The 24,201-nt window shown below is 41.3% G+C and overlaps 1 protein-coding gene across 9 annotated transcripts in view; it reads left to right on the top strand.

Moving 5' to 3' along the window:
* Positions 1-24,201, top strand: part of TANC1 (tetratricopeptide repeat, ankyrin repeat and coiled-coil containing 1) — a 68,958-nt gene that overhangs the window by 25,292 nt on the left and 19,465 nt on the right. For 5 of the 9 annotated variants that reach the window (XR_006018225.1, XM_042041308.1, XM_042041303.1 and 2 more), the window contains 10 exons: positions 4,794-4,997; positions 11,305-11,406; positions 14,218-14,339; positions 15,286-15,475; positions 17,702-17,959; positions 18,532-18,651; positions 19,665-19,946; positions 20,823-20,977; positions 22,218-22,449; positions 23,459-23,625. Coding sequence is in view for 8 of the 9 variants with exons in the window: in XM_042041308.1 (XP_041897242.1) it covers positions 4,794-4,997; positions 11,305-11,406; positions 14,218-14,339; positions 15,286-15,475; positions 17,702-17,959; positions 18,532-18,651; positions 19,665-19,946; positions 20,823-20,977; positions 22,218-22,449; positions 23,459-23,625 (1,832 nt within the window). In the remaining variant the exon portion in view is untranslated. The remainder of the gene's footprint in view (positions 1-4,793; positions 4,998-11,304; positions 11,407-14,217; positions 14,340-15,285; positions 15,476-17,701; positions 17,960-18,531; positions 18,652-19,664; positions 19,947-20,822; positions 20,978-22,217; positions 22,450-23,458; positions 23,626-24,201) is intronic. The other 4 variants (XM_042041305.1, XM_042041304.1, XM_042041302.1 and 1 more) reach the window with 3 other exon arrangements.

The following is a 24,201-nucleotide window of genomic DNA, read 5'->3' as shown; positions in this document are numbered from 1 at the left end:
CCCCTCCAAGCTCTCTCTCGTTTCCGGCGCTGGGACAAGTGGCTGCAGGCCCCGTGTGGGGGCCAGCGGGCCCGGCCAGGCCCTGCTCGGGCCAGGCCGGGCCGGGCCACGGCCATCCTGAAGCCGATGGACCTGTTCCAGCCATGGAACGCCCCCCCCCCACTGCCTTGCCGTGGGCAGCCCGAGCGGCTCGGCTCTCCCCCCTCTCCACTTCGATAAGAAAAAATTCAACATTCCAGCTGCAAAGCTGCAAGGCCAAGGTGAGATTAACCCTTTTATTGCTGTGAAGAGCTGAAAACCTGAGGGAAGAGAGAGAGGAGATGCTTAAAGCTGAAAGTCTGTTGTGAAGCTATGATATATCAGAGTATCCTGTTGTAATTTCATGAAGATATGGGGGGTGGAGTGTTCAACTCGTGAGCAAAAGCACCTGCGCTGAGATAGGCAGATGCTGACGCAGCTGTAATTTCATGAGAAGTTTGGACAGGGAGAGATGAACCAGATGAGGACCTTTGCTCCAAACGGGAAAGGAGAAAACCTCAGTCCGTAGAGATGCTCCCAGAGATAGTCCTAAAGATGAAGATGATGAAGACCCTTTGCTCCCAGGGAAGGAGAAGGGCCTCTGTTTTTGTTTCTGAACGGCTCAACCTTAAAATTGTACCCCAAAAAACTTCAAGAGTGGACCCTCGAAGGCAGTTGCGGGAAAAGCTGCAAGTCGGGGGAAAGGACTCACACGCAGGCAGAGAGACTCCTCTTCCTAAATGGACTGAACGATATTTGGAAGTGGGCGGCTGTCTCGTTGTGATAATGTTTTCATAGCATGAGCAAGAAGAGACTTCTCTTTCTAAATGGACTGAACAAGGTTATTATGGAAGTGGTAAACAGACTGAACATCTTAAGGGTTGTCTTTTCACATCGTCAGTGGGAGAAGGGAGGAAGGTGGGGGGAGGAGGAGAGTTCTGAAGGTGGTATAATTTTTTTTTCTTCTTTTAGGTCTGTTAATAAACTTCTTTATATTCTTTCAAGTTTGGTGCCTGTTTTGCATTTCTCCTAATTCTTATCTCACAGCAGATAAACAGTAATGAGTATTTTGGACCAAACCACTACACTAAATTGGTGTTTCCGCCCGGGACAAACCAAACCCGCGACAGACCTACTGGGTTTGATAATCCTTAAACAGTTTCTTACTACGTAGACATAGAGAAGATGCCTTTTTCTGGAAGGGGCTTTCCAGTTTGGATGTCTTTCCTTGTTCTTACTGTTTTCTTTTTCCCACATATAGTTTCCTTCTGAACTTATCTGTAAGGTCATATCTTTTCTTAATATTTGTTAGGGTGAAGCACATCTTATGAAGCAGAATGGAGTTTAAGACTGTCAGTAGTAACGTGTGAGCACATTGAAGTGTTGGATTTGGTGGTGCTCTTCACTCTATGGGACTCACAGGGAGCCTTGGTCAGCAACAGCATCCTGCAGTGTTAGCACTTTTTTTTTCTTTTTAAAACATCTTAAGCAGAACTGCAGAATTTAAGATTTCTGTTGTAGCACAATTTTATATCAGATATTTTTCTTAAGTGGGTTGAGAGTCTTATTTCACTTCCGTCAAAAGGTTAATGGAGAGAAAGACGAAACAGGCTATCCCGGAAGGGCCTGTTGAGGGAATCCATGGAACAGAGTTTGTTCTGTGGCTGCTCTCAGTATCCAGGATCAAGGAGGCTGCACGTTCATTGTTTCAGCTCTCGTTGTTGCAAAAGTTATGGTCCTATTCCCTTATGTTAAAATGATCTGAATTCCCACATCCACATCAAACTCAGTTTACACGTTTTTTGGTAACGTAGTTGCCATTCTTCTGGTTTCTAAGCAACTTACATTGAGTGAAGAATTAGATGCATTTTATTATGTTTAATATTGATACAGACTCTGTGAAGGTTTCCATTTTAGTTATCCTCCCTATTTGGTAGGACTTTAATCTTAAAAGTTCAAGTTCTCTTTTGGAATATTAAGTTCTGCAAAATCATTGCTGTAGTCAGCCATCCTTGTATCTTTTCATATCTAAAGGAAAAAAAAGTAGTCTGTTAATCAGATTATGCCATTCAGTTGCATCCTTAGGTGCAGCTAAATTGGGATTTGATTTTCGTTCTCCAAGCTTTTCGTGTGTGGTTTTTAAAGCTTTTAAGTTGTTTCTGTGGTTACTTTAACTACTGAGTAAGAACTCCAGCGCTGATTGATGCTTATGAAAGGTTTTTGTCCAGAGGCTGCTTGGCAGTGGAAAATGTACAGCTCGGAGGTTTTAAAAAAATGAAAGTGAGGTTTCACGGCACCTTGCCTTATGTGTTTGTTTGACACTAATGAACTTGTGAGAGGTCATCTTCCACTCCAGAACTGACATAGCCAGCTTTATACTCAGGTAGACACCAGGCAATGTCATGTAATTTCAAAGTATTGTTCTGGTAGCTAAAATATTTTAAATTACTAACCTTTAAGTTAGTAACAAGTAATTTTGGGGTTTTGTGTTTATCAGTGTGTGGCATCTGCTAGTATCTCAGCATTGTAACAAATTGTATTTTGACAGGTATTTCTCATGTATTTTTCTAGTATTGTTTCCCTAATGTTAAATTGCTGTGTGGGAAGCATAATCTATTATCAGGTGGATCCCACAAGCTCGGTAACTTTGGGTCTGTCTTGTCATGTGTAGATCCAGGTATGTTGTGGGAATTTTCTGTTATTTGGATGAAATGTGGAGATTCATGATCAGTCCAATTTACACAAAATAGAAAGTGCAGGATTAGGGTAAATAAAATCTACAGGATAGATTTAGAGACTTAGGAAAGGATGATCTAAGCATGTAAAAAGCTTGCCACACCTCATTATCCCACATGTAATTGAACTGGAGGCAGCCATAAATGAGGTTCCTTTTGCCGATACGGACGCTGCGCTGCAGGGGCCACACGTTTGTGGGTGCACCCGAGATGCTGCAGGCTTGGTCTGTGCTGCGGAGCCGGGAGCCCTCGCTGAGGCCGCGCTGCCCTGGGCAGGGCCACCTCACTGGGAGCCCCTGGCAGCCTGGCCCGGGCATGGAGCCGGCCCTGCTCCGTGCCCCTGTGTGCTGAGCAAAGGGGAGCCTGGGACAGGGGCTGCACCAGCCTTCCACTGGAGCTGCTCTTGGGCCCCGAGGGGAGTTCTAGTGGAAGAGCTGGTTTGTGCCTATGGCTGGGGCAGCATTCCAGGGACTATGGTGTACATGCTCTGCTGGTTCTCTGCTATTCCTGGTCTGCATGGTTTCTGAGCTCCCAAGTGTGGGGTTGGTCTGTTACCTTGAGTTAACAGCTTTTTAAAAAGGGCCTGGAGAAGCAGGGTTCTGTTCCTCCTTTTTTGGAATGATACTTGTCTAGTAGGTGTCTGCTATTCCCTAGTTTCGTAACTGTTTTACATTTATAACAGGAGTTTTCCTGCTTCAGCAGAACACAGTACTGTTCAAACACATTCACCATCACTGAGGATACAACACCCTTAGGCTGAAGCCAGTATGGTTGGGTTTTCTCAAGGTATGGGTTTTGCTCCAAAGAGCTGTTCTGTCTGAACACCATGGGGATATGAGTGGTAATGTGCAAAGGCTCATTGTAAAATTAGGAAATTAAGTGATTGAAAAGGGGAATTTCTGTGGTACACATTTTAGATTTTTGTCTTTTAAGTCATACTGCTCTCAGAATCTTGAGTCATGGGAGCCTGCTCTCCACAGCATCAGAAAAAAGAAAAACCAGAGTACTGCTGGAACAAAAATTGCTAAGATGCAGTAGTGTCTCTGTATATTGACTGTATAATATCTTTGCAGTTGCTGTCATGATCAAATACTCTAAACTTACTGATTAGAACTATTTAGCTCCATCCAGCTCTCTTCCATGTTGTAATGTTTCATATACAATAGAGAAGGATAAATTAATTCAAATTGCAAAAATGTACTAAGAAGGCAATGAATTACACAGATTGTGCCATCATAAAAGGGAAAATAGAAATGAAGGAATTGCAGGTGGATGAGTCAGCAGTCCTCCTGAAATATGTACAAATTCCAAACTACAGCCTGGATATGTATCTAGTAAAAAGACAAGAATTCCAGTATTTTCTAGTTATATTTAGCTGCATTACCATTCTACTCTGTTTTCAACACCTTTTGAAGCTAACTCACGTATTCTGTATTGAAAAATAAAGAATAATATCCCCAATGTTAAATCTGTGTTTAAATTGGTTGTTGTTAAAGTTTAATTTTCAGAAGAACAGAGAAAGAAAATCCTTAGCCTCTTTATTCCCACTGAAACTGGAAAAACAAATCTTAAGACTGCCCACCTCTGAGTGTGTCTGTTAGTAATCTACCTTTTCATTGCATGTAAGGGGTAGCCCAACCCTCCTTTAACTAGTTCAGTAAACAATATTTCAGGTGGTCCTGACTTTCAGGCTATTTCAGTGGTGCTAAAACACCTTTTTAGCTTGAAAAATACTTTTATCTTCATAGGAAACTTGATGTTAACCCTAAGGACGAAATCTGAAAAGTACTGACTCTGTTGAAAGTGAGGTTTTTCTTCCCCCTTTTTGTCTTCATTACATTAAATTAAACCGTTGCTTAGTTGTGTATTTACATTTTCCCAGTGGTTATCTGGATTCTGCAGTGGAGGGAGCACAGTAGGGCGAGTCATGCTCAACTGTTACTGTCAAATGTTTACCTGTGTTAAATACTTCAATTTCAATGCAACTCTAGGCTGTTTATTTTGGCACATCACCTAATGATGACAAAATTTTATTTTTAGCAGGTGACTGCTGCCCAGAGAATGCCTTGCAGGTTACATCAACATCTGGCCACAATGCAGATTTCCCCACTGGTGACCAGCCAGGCTCCCAGGACACTTACAGAACGAACTTGGCCAAAGGAGTCTCAATGTCACTGCCGTCCTCGCCTCTGCTGCCACGCCAGTCCTATCTGATGCAGGCAAGAGCAAACAAGAAGTCTCCAGGTAAGATGAAACAATGAGCACCTAAAATCTTCATAACATGTTAACTCAGTTATTGATAAATGTTGCATAAAATAACATAATAAAATCCTATTAAACTTTTGCAGCAAGAGCAGTGCAGTTTCCAGGCTAAAAAAGTAATTGGTTATTAAATAGAATGTATTATTTCATGTGGCAAAAATTTATTCTAATTGGTGTTGTAAATACTTACACTGAAGTGTCTGAATATGATTACAACTGGTTATTTATGGTTAGTGTATCAGGTGGAGGACTGCTGCAGAAACCTTTGTTTGTGCATGTGTTAGTGACTGTGTAAGAGTGAGTGTTGTTTGCGGCTTTTACAGTTCATTTATTTTACTTGTATCTCCATACACAAATGTATTAATAGATAAATTGCTGTGGAAGTGACAAGAAAGTTGTTCATTTTCAGCAGTTGTGTCCTCAGTGGTGCCTACACGCTGGTGTGTGACCCAGGCTAAATATGGGGCTCCATCGGGCTCCTTTTATCAGCATTCTGTGCATAGAAATCATTCCAGCACACTGGCATCACTTGGGTTCACTTGAGTCAGAGTGGGAGAGGCAAGTGAAACTGTCCATATTCCTATTGCCTGTGGAGACACTCAACAGGTTTGAGTTTTTAAGGTCTGGGAACCGAGTTCAAAAGCTGGGATTTGTCAGCACAGAAAATGCTGAACAGTTGATAAGTCATGACCGAAGAACCATATTCCTGATGACTGCAAAGTCATTCCACTGTGATCCACAGCCAAGGGAAAAGACTTTCCTGAGATGCTACAGTGCTGGGAATGCACTGGCATTTATGTGTCATTATTTTGTACAAAGACCTAACCAGGTGGTAGGAGGTTGACAGAAACATTGTGCTATTCCTTTGACTTTCACCAAACTCTAGCTAATGGAAGATGATTTAATATAAATTAGCTGTCTGGTATCTGGGACAAGGGTAGTAACAAGGATTATACCAATGTCCTGGTTTCAAAGCTCTCTGTTTCAGTAGCATGACAGCAAGTTACAGATCTTTCAGGATATGGTGAGTGAAAGAAGAAAGGATTGCACAGGAAGCTGAAGTAGTGTTCTGAAGTCGAGTTGTAGTGATGAAGTTGTCTAACAATAGTAGAACAAAATTCTAATTTCAGTCCTCTCAGTTTACAGATGAAGACAAAGCAACTACTTAGAGATGTGGTTTTTGGTGTAGATTAATATCGTTAATATTTTTTTGAAGTCTTTGAAACTGTAATAGGGCAGAAGAAAAGATTGTCCCTTGCCACATGGTTATTGATTCTGCCTTTGTTCTGTTCATACAACCCTGGCATGTTGATGGTCAGGTATATATCAGGTGATATCCTTGCATAATTTATTTCCCTGAAATAAAATTCTGTTTAGTGGCTGTTAGACTGAAACAATACACTGTATGTATTCTCAATGGTAATGATTAAAGAGTATGCTCACTATGAGATACTCGGATTTTAGTGAAGAGTTCTTCATAGTTTTTTTCTTGAGTCTGAGTTGTTCTAGTTAAAATTTTTGATTAGTAGATTAAAAATGGATTTTTCTGATACTGTTTCACAGTTACAAATTAAAAACTAGAAGTTGTAGTTAATTAATACTAACTTGCACTAATGTTCATGAAAACATTTGTGTTTGAGGGCTTCGTTCTCAGTGCATTCCTGCTTTTCCAGGAAATTTGTCTGCTCTGGCTGATGTTTATCTGCTCCTGCATCTCTGTTTGCTGATCTTATGTTTGTATGATGCGTGGATAAAAATTGGTTTTCATGGTTAAATACTGCATGGAAGAACATTCTGCAGTAAAAAATGCACTATTTAGTATTTTATGGTTTTGGGTAACTGGTGTTGACATTCAGACTGTTTCACAGACTTAGACTCAAGTTGGTGATGTCTAGAGCAGAAAAATGCTACATGTAAGGTAATTTAGTTACAAGTTGTTCTTACTGCTCTTCCTTTCATTGCCCTTTCTGCATTTTTCCAAGTGTGTCTTGCTCTGTAGCTTCAGAGGTGTAATTTTGGGTTTGCTTTTTTGTTCTGATGGCACTTCTGCTTGGCTTTGCTCCTGTGTGAGCCACAAGTATTGCTGTCCTTTGTCATTTCTTTAAAATGTGTTAGTATTTTTCTTGGGACTGGAGTAAATTTATTCCTTCTATTAATGCTTCATTCACTCGCCATCTGGTTATCCATCACATCAAACTGTTGGAAAACCAGCAATCCACCAAAAGTGATCTATCTAATGATGAAAGTATGTTTTAGATTTAATTTTCTTACCTTTCTAAAAAGTTGCACACTCATCGATAGATGGGGCTTAAAATAATCTTAGACTGTGTCTTGTTAAGCAGAAGGTATTGCAAACATTTTGAACAACATAGTAAATTCCAGTAATTTGCCATTTAGCAGTAGGACCATATGAAAAACAGCAACAACAGCAATAGACAAATTGTAAGGCCAGTTTGTAAATTTACATTCAAGCAGTATATAAGTCCAAACAGAAACTGTTCAATTTAAAATAATGGAAAAGTACTTCCCCCCCCTTCCTGTCAGACACATTTTTACTCATATGACCATTTGCTAATTTAGAAGGTTGTTTTACATTCTAGGTTGCTTCAGTTTTTTTTTTAGTTTCTCTTCTTTAATTAAAATTTCAGTGATGGTAAAAGAATGTTATGCTTGGAATGATTTCTTCTGTGAGAGTTGTATACTTGTGTAGTTTTCCACTCCAGATGACTCAGGAGGATGCTTTTGCGGGTGTCGATTAGCTGCAGAAGTGCTGTGGGGAGAGCAGTGTTTTCATTCTGTCCCTTTGGATTAAGAGGATTTTGTTCAATCATAGGCATATTTGTTCTGTGCATAATTATCAGTTCTCAGGTGGCCCATGAGAAAAGCACTCAGGTACCTTAACGCTTAGCAAGTTCTCGGGATCTGTTGGGAACACACAGATTGATTGGGAAGTGCCTGGTCCAGGACAGCACTCTGGGTTTGGTGTCTCTTGAAACTGCTGCTCAGAGCTCTGGTGTCCCATCCTGATCCTCTCGCTCTGGCTTGCTGGCCCCGGGTCATCTCCAGGCTGAAGCCTGAGCTTCTCAGTCCCTCCATGCTGGGAGCACAGCCTGTCCCCACTGGTACCAGCGAGTGTCCCTGGCCTGGTGTGTGGGCTCACCAGGACTGCAGCGTGAGAGCAGGTGTGTGCACAGCTCGTGGGGACAGGGAGAGCTGCACAGTCCTTGGGTCAGGGACAGACAGACAGACATACACTGTGCTTTATCTGTTTGCATAGGAGGTGGGAGCTCTGCTCTGTGAGGAGAGCTCAGCATTTACGAGTGTTTCTGGCCCCAGTTCAGTGCTCAACTCTAGCTATAAAAAAAGCAAGGAGAGAAATTACATCTGAAATCACTAGGGAGCTTGAAATCACTGGCATACTAAACCTGTCAGTTCATTTGGAATCAGAAACTTCCTAAACAAAATAGTTAGTTGAGGAAAAGGTGGATAGAAGAGCAGAAACAAACAGAACTAAGAAAAAGTTGTCAGCAGGACAATCCTGGGCAGGGGAGCGGTACATGAAAAACTGTCACAGTAAGTTGAGTTATCTTCTACTACAAAGCTAGAATGGAACACTGTTTGGATTGGCAGTCTTACAGGTGTGCAGCTAAATTGGTATTTGTTGTCTTAAAGGGGTAATAATTGATTATAGTCTGATTTAGGAGGCTGAACGAAAAGAATGAAAATACTGATTTATAAGGGATGTTCCAAAAAAAAACGATTGTGGAGTTTAAGATATGAGTGAAAGATGTTGCTCCTGCACTTGAAAAAAATGTTTGCTGCCTTAGGTTAATGATACAATAATGCTTGAACAGAGAAAGATTTCCTTTGAAATCAGTGAATTTCCATCAGTGAATGCCAGAGGTGACTGCTGGGAGAGTCTTGCATAAACGTACAACAGAACTTTAGTACGTTTTGAAATTAAACTTCAATTAAAACTTCTAATTAGTAAGCAAATTAATCCTCATACCTGATTCTTGAGGCTAGACTAGGTCAGAGAACTGGTTTCATCTCAGGCTGCAGTTCTGTGCCCTACCCTTGGGAGCTGTGGGGGGCTGTTCCCCCTGTGTGCACTAAGCTGTCTGAGCTCCAAGGTCCTGCGCCTGCATTGGGCAATCCCCAGGATCAGTACAGCTACAGATCCACTTAGTGCTGATGGGAGGGAAAGGATGGAGGTGCACAAGTTACAACGATCTTCTGAGGAATCAGCTCTTCTGCAGTCAAAAAAGCATTAAGAATTACTAGCAAAGCAATAGATGACTTTAAAAATATATAGTTATGGAGTTGTATAAATTGTAGTTTGTCCTCTTTGGGAGGAGACTGGTGTAACTCTGGTGATGCCAACTTTAAAAATCTGCAGTAGATTTAGGACAGAGCTAGAACAGGCTGCAGGAGTGACGGTCAGTGTGGAATGGCACTGAAGGAGAAGTCACGGTAATAGACTGGACTGGTATTTGTCCCCCTGGAAAAAAGGCAATTGCATTGAAATGAAGACAATGTAGTTACTGTGTCCAGCAGTGTTGTGTTCACCTGCAGATATTGCAGGTTGTGAAAGAAAGGCTGGGGTTAGCTCTTGGAAGAAAAATCCATCTAGAGCTCTTAAAGAGCAAGTGACCACTTCTGCCTCCGGAAATGATAAGGCACTTAGCAGTAGTGACGAGAGCACAGCAGGGAGTGTGTTTTCCCTTACTTAGATTCCTCTGCAGTTTGCTGCTGATAAAGCCCTGTCCTGGATGAACCTTCCGTCAGACCTGATTCAGCCATCTTACACTTCTGGAAAAGAGCTGCTGTTCTGCAGATGCAGTTCACATTTAAATGGGTCCTTTTCATCCAAGGATTAATTCATGTGTCCTGTTTTAGATTAGTGCATGAAAATAAATTTACCACGAATTCTCCTACTTGTTCCAATGTTGTATATCAGGTTTGTAGGCACTGTAAGTCATTTCCACAGCAGTTTGTGAGGATCAAAATTCAGTAAAGTGCCTCCTCCATAGCTTAAAGCACAAGTGTTAAACATAGATCCTGAAGATATTTCCATGCTGATGTAATTTTACAACTGCTACACGTTTTGGGGTTTTTTTGTTCTTTTAGAATGAGTGCTTTTGTTGTCCAACTTGGATATGTTTGATTATACTTATGCTTACAGATGACAGGTGTGGACTATTGTCTCCTTAAGGAATGTGATTTTGTTTCAAGAGAATGTGTTTTTAGCTGCTTTTGCCAGGACCAATGCCCCTTATTTTTGTTAGACGGTAGCATTGGAAGAGCCCCCTCTGGTGTTGGTGCCGAGCTGTTGGTGTAAAAAGTGAAATCGACTCAAGAATCTCTACTAGAGACGCAAATATGTGTTCGTGTAGGACTGACACTTCCTGCCCAGTATTTCTTAGCTTAGAAATTAGGTTGTCACCATGTTCCCATATTGCACTTCTAGGTGGAAATCTGAAAGAGCAGATGGGTCCACCCAGATTGTTCTGGGCAAATGATGCATGTTACCCTGTGATGGGGTGGCCAGGCCTTCCCAGCTCTGTGGCACTGTGACCCTGGGAGCCTGAGATCACAGAGGAGAGATGCAACTTGTCCTTAAAAGCAGTCATGAGTCTTAAAGTGCTCAGGCAAATGAGCAAGAAATCAATGTAGTTTTCAGAGACGTAATGTAGCATCCGAGGCTGCTGCCAAAAGGAAAGATAGGATGCTTAATGTGCCACAGCCTACATATAGGGTGAGGTTTTAGTAAACAAAGTGTGAGAGAGCTTTGGTGTGCCCTTGAATTCTGAGCCAAGGAGAAGGATGCTTTTTGAAGACCCTAACTGCAGAAGGGGAAAGCCCCTTTATCAAGGGCAATGTGGGACGGTTGGAATCAGGCCCACAGTCCCTCTGCTCCCTGAAGGGGTTTTGCTCTGTTAGTGTGGGAAGTGCAGAGCAGGTGGAGAACAGTTGAGAGCCTGAGGTGTAGTCCTGAGTTACACATCAGCACTGAGGAGGGAGACCAGCTACTGGGGTAACATGCAGTATGCAGTTTAGACACCACATACATTGGGTTTGTTTTCTAGCAGACTTTGTGTTCTGAAAAGCCCAGAGCCTGTGTTTCTCACAAGAGTGGAAGTGCAGCAGCTCGCTGATCTTTGTGATACCAGCTGTGTGTGTGAGAAATAATTTCTCTGGTTTTTTTACATCATAGAGGATACAGGACATAGGAAGCTTGTGGTCCATCTGGAAAGGGTTAGATACACTCAGCTCATTCCCATTGCAGGTCCGGTCAGGAAGCCCAAGTATGTGGAAAGCCCCAGAGTGCCAGGTGAGGCAGCCCTGCCGCTGCGGAAGGGGTCGGAGCCAGGAGAGGCCGGCGCGAACGGTGAGTGTCTGCTCGGCTGTCCTGCCACGTCAGCGTCGCTGCCGCTTCACACAGTGTGCGCTAATGAGCTATAGGATGAGAAATTCCATTCTGTGTTGGGAGCAGTGTTTTGCAAGGAGGAGGTGCTTGCCGTTACACCTACCTTATCTTTAGAGCTGTCTGAGTTCTTGGGGCTGGTCATGCACTGCAGGCAAAGTGATGTCCTGGTGTTGGTGACTGCCACAGAGCAAAGGCCTTCTGGCATTTTTCTGAACTTGTTTTTAATTATAATTTGACTCAAGTGTGTAGCATTGCATTCCTTGCAGTGCTTCATTTTAGAAGTTTTGTAAAAATTTGCTGACAAAGGCGGTAACAGTTAACTCCTGTGTTGGCAAAGCTGGGAGAAGCCACCTCCCTAGAGTTAACTGGCATTCTTGGAAAGTTTCATGTTGGTTTAATCTGACTAGTGTGTGACAGAGCATGGCTTTTACAGTGAATGTCATGACACGTATGTCAGTATGTGTCACGTATTTTTAGATTAATGTTTCAGTTTAACTAACCACATTAAGGTCAGTGGATATAACTGATGATGTTCCGGGTGAAAATTCTTTCGTTTTCCTTTTGTTTCAGTTTTAAAGGAAACTACGGTTTAAAAAGCCAGTGTTTTCTTTCTAAAATACAGGCACTTTGTAGCAAAAATAGAACTATTTCAAATTTCACCATCCATTTGATATGGTATAATTACCCTGGTCCCTCTTGTGTCTTCGTCTTCACAGCCATCTTGTGGTGCTGGCATTAAAGTTGTAGGTCCAGCTGGGAAAGCATGTAGTCTTTGTCCCCCTAGTCTGAAGGTGACCATGTTGTGATTTTCCTCCTCTCACGGAGCTGTGCTCTCAGATGGTGAGGCTGCTGGAGATCAGCACCAGGTTCTGGTGTTTAAGGATCAAACAGTGGATGCTGGGTTGAACACCTTAGGCTCTTAGCTTTGATCTCTGTTACTGACTGAATTTGGTACTCTGCCTAACATTTACTCAGACTTGTCAAATATTATAATTTAATAATAATAACAGTAATAAGGTTTGTAATTTTGAGAGAAGAATGAAGATGTTGATTTCACAAACTGTAGTTTCCACGATTGTGACTTAAAGATTAATTGTAATCTTTAAAATGGCTATTTTTAAGAGGAAATATATTTTCCAGGCAAATATTTGAAGGCCTGTTGATTTGTAAAAATTCTGAGATAAAAAAACTTTTGCTATCTACTTTCATAGACTTCTTTCTTTTGGGATTAAGTGAGAATCTGTCTTGAAGAGTAAAAAACCTCAAGCTGTCCGCAAAATTAAGAAATACATGCATTCAAGTAGGCATTGAGCTGGAGCGAAATAAAGACAGAGGATTGACTAGTAAACTGCTCATGTTTGCAAACATTGGGGTTTATGTCACTCATAAAATTAGGCCATTGTTGAAGTGGTGCTATGGTCAGGCTGTTCAGTTACAGTTGCTACAGTTGTTATTTTCTGTATTTCTTTTCCAGTCTGCAGCTTGGGGAAAGATGTGCTGTTTGCAGGTACCACTGAGTGTCAGCTGTGTCTTACATGGTTAGAGACCCACATGCTCCTCACAGAGAGTAAAGATTGTCCTGACACTGTCTGGCTCAGTGACACTGTGAAGGGAAGGCCAAGGGACAGTTCAGCTGGGATTTTTTGTGGGTTCTCCCCTCACCCCAGCTCCTCTCGGTGGTGGTGCGGAAGGTGCTGCAGCTGAGGGTCTTGTTTCTCCTCTCCTAAAATTCATCTGTAAGTCTGGGCACCTACTTCTCTTGCCCACTGAGGCGCTCTATAGCAGTTGGGAATCGTTTGTTGCACAACATCTCCAAAAGTTGAAGTGCTAGAGCTGTTTGGGTGTCCTTGCTGACTCCCAGCAGTGTGGGGTGGCACCAGCAGCCCTGGTGTGCTGGCTGGGAAGTGGCTGTGCAGCTGCTCCTCAGTGTCCCCCTTGGCAGTTCTGGGGTAACAGCTCCTGCTGGGAGCTGGTTCTCCAAGTGGTACAATGATGCTCCTTATTTAATTAGCTGTTTATACCTGAGGATGGGACAGGCTATATATTTTCTTTTATAATAACGGACAAAAGAAATAAATGCCCTGTAAATGTTCCTGTCAGAGCAGATGGTCACAGGTTGGTGGATGATGCCAGACATCTGGCATCAAAGAAGGAAAATAGCTGGAAATGCTTGCTTGTGAGATTCCATTAGCAAGAGTATGTGCCAGGGCAGAGCTGTGCTTGGCTGCTTTTTTTTGCAAGTTGCTTCATTTTGAATTGTTTGTTGTTCTGTCTGTTGGATGCCAGAAGACATTTCAAAGCACTGTACTGATAAAATTAAATATCTTTGCACCAGAAGAGCTGGGACGTTCAGAACTGGTGTCACATCTTTTGCATAGCAAGCAAAACAAAAATGTATGGTACTAGTTCTAGTGTTAACTGTGAGATTACAAAACATCTGTGTTATTAACTTCTCTCCAGGTTTTTTATATGACAGAAGTAGAATTTCAGCTTGCCACTAAGCTTTTAGAGCATTGAGCTTAATACTGCTATTAGAAGAATTGTTGTGTTATGTCACTCATCAGTCCAATGATGAACTGATTGCACTTAAACATTTCTGGTTTGACTGGCAGGTGGGTTTTTCCTCCCCTAGATTTGTGCAGTTATGCAGAGGATCCATGACCCACCAGCAATTAAAAGTCAGACGGACAATTTGGTTGTACTTTACTACCTCTTTTAACAGTTTCCAAATATAAGACTCTAACCTTCAACTTTTTTCCTCCCAATCCAAAGCAAAGCCTGACAAAGATTCAAGCTGTTCTCCTGCAGCACAAGAATTGATGACAAGACTGGGGTTTTTACTGGGAGAAGGGATCTCGACTTCTGCTCACATGGAAGAGAAAAGCGAAGTTATGGTAGGATAATGGAATATAATATACTTAATGTTCATCCTGTTTCAGAGAAGACTAGTTATTTCCTCTATTTGGTAGTTGCAGTCACCTGATACCTCGATACTAAATACCATCTCTTTTAATAGAGATATAGCTATAGAACTGGACTTTAATTTTAACAAGTGTTTGTTTTCAAGAATGCAAGATAAATTTGCAGTTTCAAAAAACACAAACTGGATAGACTTACCATTTCTGGAGGTTAACTCTAATCTGCTGTGACTGTGAATAGCTTCTAGAATTCTCTCTGCTTTTAGTATTTAGGAGGAAATTTTTGCCTTCTGTTTTCAGTGATTTCCAAGAATGGAGAAGGCCAGTGTTTTGTTAAAATGGGAGCATGCCTGGGGAGAGGGGTGTGTTTGTTTCTTCCTGAGAAGTTCTGTCAGACAGTCCTTCTCTGTCATTTCGGACTGGAGAGAAGCAAGCAGCTACTATCCACATGAAACTCACCTGCTAACTAAAACTTCACAGTAACTACCAACCTCTGCTCCTTCCCCTTACTCTCTCCACTTTTAGTCCCAGCCCTCCTAAACCTTAGTGCATCAGTTTGGGTCTTCACATTGATAGTGAAAAATTAATAAGACTGCAGTTGCAGATTTTTTCAACTCAAAGAGTAAATACAAGAGGTGGAGGGGAGGAGTATCCAGTAAAGTTTTAAATAGAAAAGAAATCTGCCTGACTGCAGCTCTTTCACTGAACTGTGAAATTCCCTTTTTTCTTCAGCAGTTACTTTTTAAGAGTAATGTGAAAGATTAAGATTCCCAGTCTAGACAAGGCTTTACTTCTTGACATTTTTACTTGAAAAATGGGTTCTTCACTTTGCTCTTATTCTACCTCACCTCAAGGTCTCTAGTTTTCAGCCCAAGTGTCCAGCCTGGTGTGCAGTAAGTGTTTCTTGTTCTTCCCACGGCAGTGTGCAGTTGCCAGCCAAGGAGTGAGTCCCTGTTCCACCCTCACCAGCAGCACGACATCGCCCAGCACCGACAGTCCCTGCTCAACCCTCAACAGCTGCGCTGGCAAAGCAGCAGCCAACAAGGGCAGTCCCTGCGGCACCATCAGCACCCCCAGCTCCACCCTGGAGAGCAAGGACAGTGGGATTATAGGTGAGCATTTTCATTAGCAGTACAGGTAGGAGAAATTACTTTCCTCTTAATTGTACAAGTCTGAACAGCTGCTTTATGTCACTGTGTTCTGTTTACACTGTCTGTGGATCCCATTTTGAAAGATCGAAATCCTGTTCTTGGCTATAACAGCTGCTGTTGTTAGGTGTGCATTTCGCTTCTTTTGTTTTCCTGGTGCAGTTCTAATTTCTCCACTTTTTCCTTTGAAATAATTAATTTCCTCTGGTTTTCTCCATTCCTTGTTTTCTCATGCCTTTTTTCTTTTCCATTCTAGAGGTCTTAACAGTGCTTTTCATAATGGTGAAGCACAGCAGAGCTTGAAGTTGGTTTAATTTCCAGCTTAGGAAACGATAATTGATGTGATTTCTTATGAGAATAGCCTAAATGAAACTGTTTCAAAACACTGCAGACTTTTGAGTAACTGGCATGAAAATGAAGCTAATATGGAACATTGTGGAAGAGATGAAATTGTGTGATCCTCTGTTAAAAGATGGCTGAGTTGAAGGTATATGTGCATCTTGTGTGGGGAGTCACTGACCATTGGAGGCAGCCTCCCTCTCAGCCCAACTGTTACAAGCTCCTTGTACCAACCAGCTCAGTATAAATAATTTTTACTGATCAGTTACCCTAAGAGACATTGTTTGTCATGGGTCAAAAGACTCCTGTATAAAACTTCAGTGTTTCAGTTGAAGAAAATGATTCTGTGTACTCCTTCCATGTCAGATTGGTATGTGGTCAGCTTCGTGTAGGATCTAGTTTTGAGATAGCATGAACACCTTGATGCAAAGGAAAGGATATCACAGAATTGTTATTTTTGGGAAAAGAGCACAAATGTAGATACTGATATGAACATACTAGCCATGGTTGACAAGCTTGAAATAGTCCAAGAGTATGTCCATGTTCTCAATAAGGTCAGAATGGCCTCATGTTTGTTTAAAATAGTGTACTGGCATGACAACATCATTATTGTATAATCTTGTAAGTACCAGTATTTTAAAGAAGGTATTTTAGAACAGTGTTAAAAGTTGCTTATTGACCTACTGAAAAGGAAGGATGAGTGTATGAGTGCAAGAGCAGGGGGAACTCCCTTGTGTTCCTTCAGTCAAGTACGTGCAGTTCATGGCTGCGGGACTGCATGAAAATCATCTGCTGCTCTTCTGCAGAGCTCCTGTTCATGTCTCAAATCCCAGGAAAATTTGAACACCCTCTGTCTCTTGGCTACCCAGGGCAGCATACCTTATATCTCTAAAGGCATGAAACCAAGAAGGGAAGGAAGAAGCACCTTTCTGCTAAGTGACCTGTGCTTTTGGTTTTTATATGCAAGTATGTTTGTGCATTCAAATCTCTTATTAGCACATGCGCATTTTAAATTACACTTAGCAAGTATATGTTTTCTAATGTCTTTGGCAGGGTTCATCCACCCATGAAAATATGTTGCACTTTCATGCTAGTTATGTGGGCCTCCTTTGTATTTCTACTCCCACTATTTTTTCCAGACCAGCAGACTGATGGGAAATCAGTCTTTTCTCCATTTTCCTCTTTTTTACTTACAGTTCAGGTTTCCTTTAGTTTTCCAGTCTTTTACTGCTGTAACTGAATTCTTCTTTGCTTCTATTGAGTTTGACATAATAGTAGTAAAGGCAGGTTTTAATCCTCAGCAAGGAGCTAAGTAGGAGAAAAGATTGGGCTGCTGGCCAAAATTAATGCTTTGCTGGATCCTTGCTGCTGTGTCAGTATGGAAATCTTGAGCACCCAGGTTTCCTTTTGCTGCGTTTCCCTCCAAGAGGAATCAGAGTTCTAAAGATTTAATGCTTCAGGAGGAACCAGATTTTTTTGATGCAACAATAAAAATGAAATAAATTTGTCATATTGACGTACAATCTAAGTGTGTGCAGAGATTAATGGAGTGCCCGAAAAGTTGGGTTTTTTTCTTCTACTGCCTCTAAATTGTATGTCCATATTATTAGTATTTCTTAGAATACAAGCTGTTGAATTGAAGCATCCAATCTTATATTTCTTATGAGTGTGAGCCTAAGCTGGAAGAATTCAGAGTTGTACGAGTACCTCACCATCCTGCAAGGCTGAAGCTGCAGACCTATGAACAACACTGAAATTTTGTCATTTATGTTTCACAATGCCATTTGAGAATGAAAATTCTAATGTGTAATATTCTTCTGACTTTACTTGGGTTTTTTTCCTCTTTTTCAGCCACTATAACAAGTTCGTCAGAAAATGATGATCGTAGTGGATCCAGTTTAGAATGGAGTAAGGATGGGAGTCTCAGAGCTGGAAAACATCAAGGCATCAGTCGTGACCGAAGAACAGATAATTGTTCACCAGTTGCAGAAGAGGAAGCCATTGGATCTTCTGAGAATTTGCCAAAGGAAGTACCAACAGGAGAGGGTCCCCTTCCTTATGCTCAGAGTTCTGGCTCTTTAATAATGCCTCGTCCAAACTCTGTTGCAGGTAAAGTCCTGAGGTCAAAACCAAGGATTTTCTTAATAATAGGACATTTCTTTTGAATCTTTGTCGTTAGTATAAAAGTATCTCTATAGGATAAAAACAAGCCTATGTTCTGAACTGAACAGATGAGCATTACCTAAGTTGTTTAACACCTTCATCCAGAGGGCTGTAACTGTGCTTTCTGGTAGGTATTGACTAGGTCAGGACTTTTGAAACACTTCAAAAGTCTACCAGTTATTCCAGGACTCTGCCTGGTGACACGTATTGTATTAGCAGGTATTACCTGAACCTGTTCTAACGCTTCTGACGTCGCTGATGTGGTTGTTCCCACAGTAAAAAAGGAAACTCTCTCAATGGGAGAACTGAGTGCCATTTAAATGGGGAAAAACCCAATTAAATCTTAGTGAACTTGAGTGAAATGCATTTTGTAAATGTTACAACATGAATGACTTTGTTGCTATTGTCTAGAAAAACTTCTCTGTAAGTAACATGTGGATGAAGAACTGTAGTAAATAATAACACTCTTTGTAACTTGTGTTGAGAGAAAAATAAGCTTCAGTTCTTTAATACTCTAGCAACAAGTTCAACCAAATTGGAAGATTTGAGTTATTTGGATGGACAAAGAAATACTCCTTTACGAACTTCAATTCGCTTGCCTTGGCACAACACCGCTGGTGGAAAAGTGCAGCAGGAAGGTAAAGGCAGAGATACTTACACCTGCATCTGTCTGGCACAGTCATACAGTCCTTCAGTAGTTTGGAATGTGAATGCTCTGTGATCAGGTCAGCCCTGTCCCACAGTGTTACTGTAGAATGCTCCTGACAAGTCACTGCATATCTGCGAATAAGATGCTTACTTACTCTTTCCTGCATTATGCTATGGTTTCAAGACTGAATTTGTGTGCATCTGTTACAAGCAATAACAATAAAACCAGAAAAATTTAAGTAAACTCCTAGTAAAACTGGTCTTGAGGATCGTATGTAGATACTATGCTGCCCTCTTCCATTTATGGCTTTTCACAGTCATAGGTTAATGCTGAAACAGCAGTTGTGTAACAATACATTTGACTAAGGAATCTTTAGAGCATTTTATTGGTGAATATTATTATCCCTGTAAATTTTAATGTATTTTATGGAATCAAACCGGAATTTTTCCCCAAGTCATCAGGTGTTTCCCAGATGTATAGATCAAAGTAATCAAAGGTGTAACTTCTGATCCTGTGACTTGAAAAGTATAGAAAAACAAGGCAGTAGGTTTTTTGGTATTACTTTAAGGGGTTTTTTTAAACAGAAAAATTATGTTATTCTCTGTACCTTTTTCTGTTTCTCTGTAAATGTCTTTACAGATTTGAAGACCTAACACTGAGATGCTCAGCACATAGTTCACTCTAAAAAATGCTTCCCCATTTGTAGAATTATTAATGCATTTTTAAGAAAACTTTTTGGATTCTACAACTTACTATCCAGTTCAATTGTAAAAAAATAATCAGATTATACCTGTAGCTTCTTTCCTCTACAATTTAATTCATGCAAAAATTATGGAGATTACCTGAACTGAGGCAATCAGATGTTACTGTTTTCGTGATGAAATGTCTGATTATGACTGATAGTAACAAGGCTTCTAAATGATGTTACCTTCTGAAACCATGCTGCTTGATTGCATGTCAAGTTTCTTCTAATAAACTTTCCTCCCTGACATGTCTTTTCAGCTCGTTTCATCCCTTATAAGCCTCAGGACATTTTGCTGAAGCCGCTGTTGTTTGAGGTGCCAAGCATAACCACAGACTCGGTGTTTGTTGGAAGAGAATGGCTGTTCCACGCCATTGAAGAAAAACTGCAGAATCCTGACCCAGCAGAGAACAAGGGAGCTGTCATTACTGGAAATGTGGGATTTGGGAAGACTGCAATCATTTCACGGCTGGTGGCACTCAGCTGCCATGGAAGTCGCATGAGACAAATAGCTTCCAACAGCCCTAGTTCATCTCCTAAAAGTATGTTCCTTTTCTGAGTAATGGTCTGGGTTACTGCTGACATCAGGAGTCACATGTTTGCTTTTCTGGCTTAAGGTAGTCAGTCAGGCCTCATCAAGTCTTTGGCAAACATTTTTTTCTTCCAATGAGCAAAGGAAGGAGTTAAAATTTTGTGTTCTGACAAATACCTTCAACGTGATACAATGTGGGTTCAGCCCATCAGAGAGGTGGTATCACAGAGGCAGTGTGCAGGATCTCTTCCTCTTGTCAGGCAGTGTGTACCCCAGACTCTGAGGATGTGACTGCAGCATCTTTGTCTCTCATGAGTTTGGAAAGGGACCAGTGAGTGTTTCTTTCCTGCTGTGTATCCGCTTTGTATGCTTTCCATAGAATTTTTGTAGAGGTGAGAATAAAGCTATGGAGAAACCCCTTGTGTCTTCTACTGGGATCCAAAGCATCCTGTCACCAGACCAGTCCAGTGCCTACATTAACTGGACGGATGATGAGACTGTTATTACTGCTCCTTTCCCTACTGACACTTCAAATATCATTATTACTAATAATAACAATGATAAATTTCCCAAGAGTTCAGTCATATATTAACTACTAGTTTAAATGAGGCATTGTATGTGTAATTTTCTGAAGGAAACTCTGCACATCAGCATGGTTGTGCTTTCAGTAATTCTATAGTTTTGATCTGAAAGTCAGTTGAGTTGTTTTAAAATTGTAAAGTTGCAAATGTGTGCCTGTATTTATCAGACTAGTTGCAGGCTTCCTTTAATGGTATTGCTCAGTTTCAATTTTTACTCCAGCAGTAAGATAAGCTGTGGTGTTTTCCTAAAAAGCAATCTGCTTTCAGCAAATTTGGTCTCTTTTGTATTTGTTGTCTTTTAAAAGCAGGTGGTGACTCCTGTCAGGAGATTCCCTTAAGCCAGTTATCCCCATGTGCCCCTCCGTCAGGTGACACCAATACAATGAAGACTCTGACTTGTCCTGGTACTCCCGAACACAAACCCCAAACAGGGGATTCTGTGAGATGCCTCGCTTCAAAGGTAAGTTTTCACTTCCTAGTAGATGTTCAGTGTGTTAGAACACTCTAACATGGGGGTCAGTTTGCTTTGCAGAGCGCCCCGGGAGGCAGTGGGCAGTGCTGGAAGAGGGGCAGCACCTGGGCACCTCTGCATGATGGCTCTGTTTGGCTGGTGAAACCAGCTGCCTGCCTCTTGTACCCATCAGGTGATCACCTGAATCCTGCTTGGTCCTAGGAAGAGTTACCTGAACAATTTCTCATCAGTTTTGTGTGGGTGTGGGAGGTTGGGATCCTTTCCTTACCAAAGGGGCTATATGTTCTCTACAGGGAGATGCTCAGTGCTCCCAAAAGCAAAATTGGGGGGGGGTGGGGAGGTAAAATGTTTGGGTTTTGTATAATCCATCTATATGCTATGATACAGGTTGAGTCTGAATGTAGTTTTATTTTCCATAGTCTGAGAGTCTGAAGTCTTTTTGTATTAGATTACTATGTTAGGTGTTTTATTTTTTGCCTAAATAGTAAAATCAGTGATCATCTGAACTGCATCTTTTATATGAATAATTGTAGGGAAAACATGAGATCTTTATGCAGTATTTAAAGTGATACATATTTGTTTGAAGCAGTGTTATGAAAACCACTGAAGTACAGGCTTCTTATTCACTGTGAACACCATGTTTTCCTTGTGGTTTGTTTTGGGTTTTTTTTTTTCCCTCAAAGAAATATGGGTTGTGTCCTGGTTTATTTTTAAGTAATACACAGCTTTGGAATAAAGCCAGTTGTTGTATTTCTCCATTTGCTTATGTAAGCATGTCTTTCTTTAATAGCTGTCTGTCATTTACTTTTGCCTGATGATGATCAAATTAGTCCTTAGGTCGTTACAGTGTGGGACATAGTGTTGTTAAATTACAGCTGCTAGGTTACCCAGTCAAACCCTCAGGTTACTTTTCTTGTGCTCCTTAGTTAATCAGCTGCTTGGCCACTGTATCAAATGTCCCAAACTCAAATTGTTACATTTTCCTGTCAGAATCTGACACTTCCATTTCTTCTCCTCTCTGCGTGTCCTGCAAGGTCAAAAACACAATTCATTGCCTTCCTCCCTGTGTTTGACACGGGCCATCACAGATTGTTACAGCGTGGGATCTAACACTGAAAAGTATTTTGTAGTTGAGAGGGAAATTTAATAGCACTCTATCATAACTGCACTAACTAGTAATCAACCAAAATACTGAAAGGGTAGTGCTTTTTATTTTTCAATTCTGCAGGTCGTTGCTTATCACTACTGCCAGGCTGACAACACGTACACATGTCTTGTCCCTGAATTTGTACACAGTGTGGCAGCTTTGCTTTGCCGCTCGCATCAGTTAACAGCATACAGAGATCTCCTCATCAAAGAGCCTCACCTGCAGAGCATGCTGAGCCTGAGGTCTTGTGTCCAGGATCCAGCAGCAGCTTTTAAAAGGGGAGTGTTGGAACCACTTTCAAACCTCAGGAGAGGTACGTTAAAAAGGAAGTGATTTGGAAATGGAATCTAAACTGCATAAAGAGTGGAGAAAAATATTAAAAATAAATAAAGCAGAACATTCCTGGAGAAAGGGATTCCTTAATTGTGCTAGTTGTTTGTAACGATAATAGATAGATTTTGAACAGTTGATTCATGTTTTAATTAAAATTCTGTGAAACTTATTAAAGGTCATGGAAACCTTACTTTTTTGCCAGAAAACTGAAAGATAGCTGTTAGCTTGAAGTTAAGGCTGGCACATTCACATTAAAGGATTTTGTTTTAAGATGCATTTAAGTTTTGTCATATACTTTCTCTTTTAATTTTCTGGGCCTGAACATCTGCAAAGTGGATGTGGGTTTTGCTTGCTTTTAAAATGGATGTGGCAGTTTTCCAAGAATCACAGAATCTCCTGAGCTGAAAAAGACCCACCAGGATAATCCGTCCAGCTCCTGGCCCTGCCAAGGATACCCCAACAGTCCCACCCTCTGCCTGGCAGCGCTGCCCAAACGCTCCTGGAGCTCTGGCAGCCTCGGGGCCGTGCCCATTCCCTGGGGAGCCTGGGCAGTGCCCAGCAGCCTCGGGGGGAAGAACCTTTTCTGATATCCAACATAACCCTCCCCTGATACAGGTGCAGCTATTCCCTCGATTATGGTGTGTAAAAGAAAGCATGTAGAAACATGATGTTTGTATTTTAAAAAAACCCTGGCAAACTCCTTTTGGAAACAGCTGCTTCCCAGCATATGCCAGCTTGAGCAGATACCTGATCTGTGGCAGAATGGGGGGTTGCCTACATATGAACAGAGCACATCATTCCTGTTAAAACTGTTTTTAATCTCCCAATGTTGTTTTTAATCTTCTAAATAATGCTTAAATGCCATAAGATGTATCGGTGTGCATAAAGATACATTTTTGTTTCTTGGTATTCAGAATTTGAGCATAAAGATGTGTCACTTAATAGGAGAATGTGTTTTTATCCTTTCCTTTTTTATTTTCAAATTTCAGAGCAGAAGATTCCTGAGGAAGACTACATAATTTTGGTAGATGGTTTAAATGATGCTGAATTTCATAAACCTGATTATGGTGACACCATTTCTTCATTTATCACAAGTATGATCTGTAAATTTCCTCCCTGGCTGAAGCTCATTGTGACTGTAAGAACTAATTTCCAGGTAAAAACACCTTTCAAATTTTTCTTACCCTCCTAAACCAAATGATCATTTATATTGGTGCAGCTGCATTATTATGAAAAATACTGGGTTTAGAGGAACTTAAAATAAAGTCTCTTGGATTTTTTCCTTCCTTCCGTCTCCCTTCCTTTCCTTCCTTTCCTTCCTTTCCTTCCTTTCCTTCCTTTCCTTCCTTTCCTTCCTTTCCTTCCTTTCCTTCCTTTCCTTCCTTTCCTTCCTTTCCTTCCTTTCCTTCCTTCCTTTCCTTCCTTTCCTTCCTTTCCTTCCTTCCGAATTCCTTCCGAATTCCTTCCGAATTCCTTCCGAATTTCTTCCTTCCTTCCGAATTCCGAATTCCTTCCTTCCTTCCGAATTCCTTCCTTCCTTCCGAATTCCTTCCGAATTCCTTCCTTCCGAATTCCTTCCTTCCGAATTCCTTCCTTCCTTCCGAATTCCTTCCGAATTCCTTCCGAATTCCTTCCTTCCTTCCTTCCGAATTCCTTCCTTCCTTCCTTCCGAATTCCTTTCTTCCTTCCTTCCGAATTCCTTCCGAATTCCTTCCGAATTCCTTCCGAATTC

This window comes from Corvus kubaryi, unplaced genomic scaffold (genome assembly GCF_017639235.1).
Source record: "Corvus kubaryi isolate FWS band 111438036 unplaced genomic scaffold, C.kubaryi_AGA036_p1.0 37396, whole genome shotgun sequence".
Lineage (NCBI taxonomy): Eukaryota > Metazoa > Chordata > Aves > Passeriformes > Corvidae > Corvus > Corvus kubaryi.
Note: the sequence above shows the minus strand (reverse complement) of the source record. Positions and strands in the feature narration are given on the sequence as shown.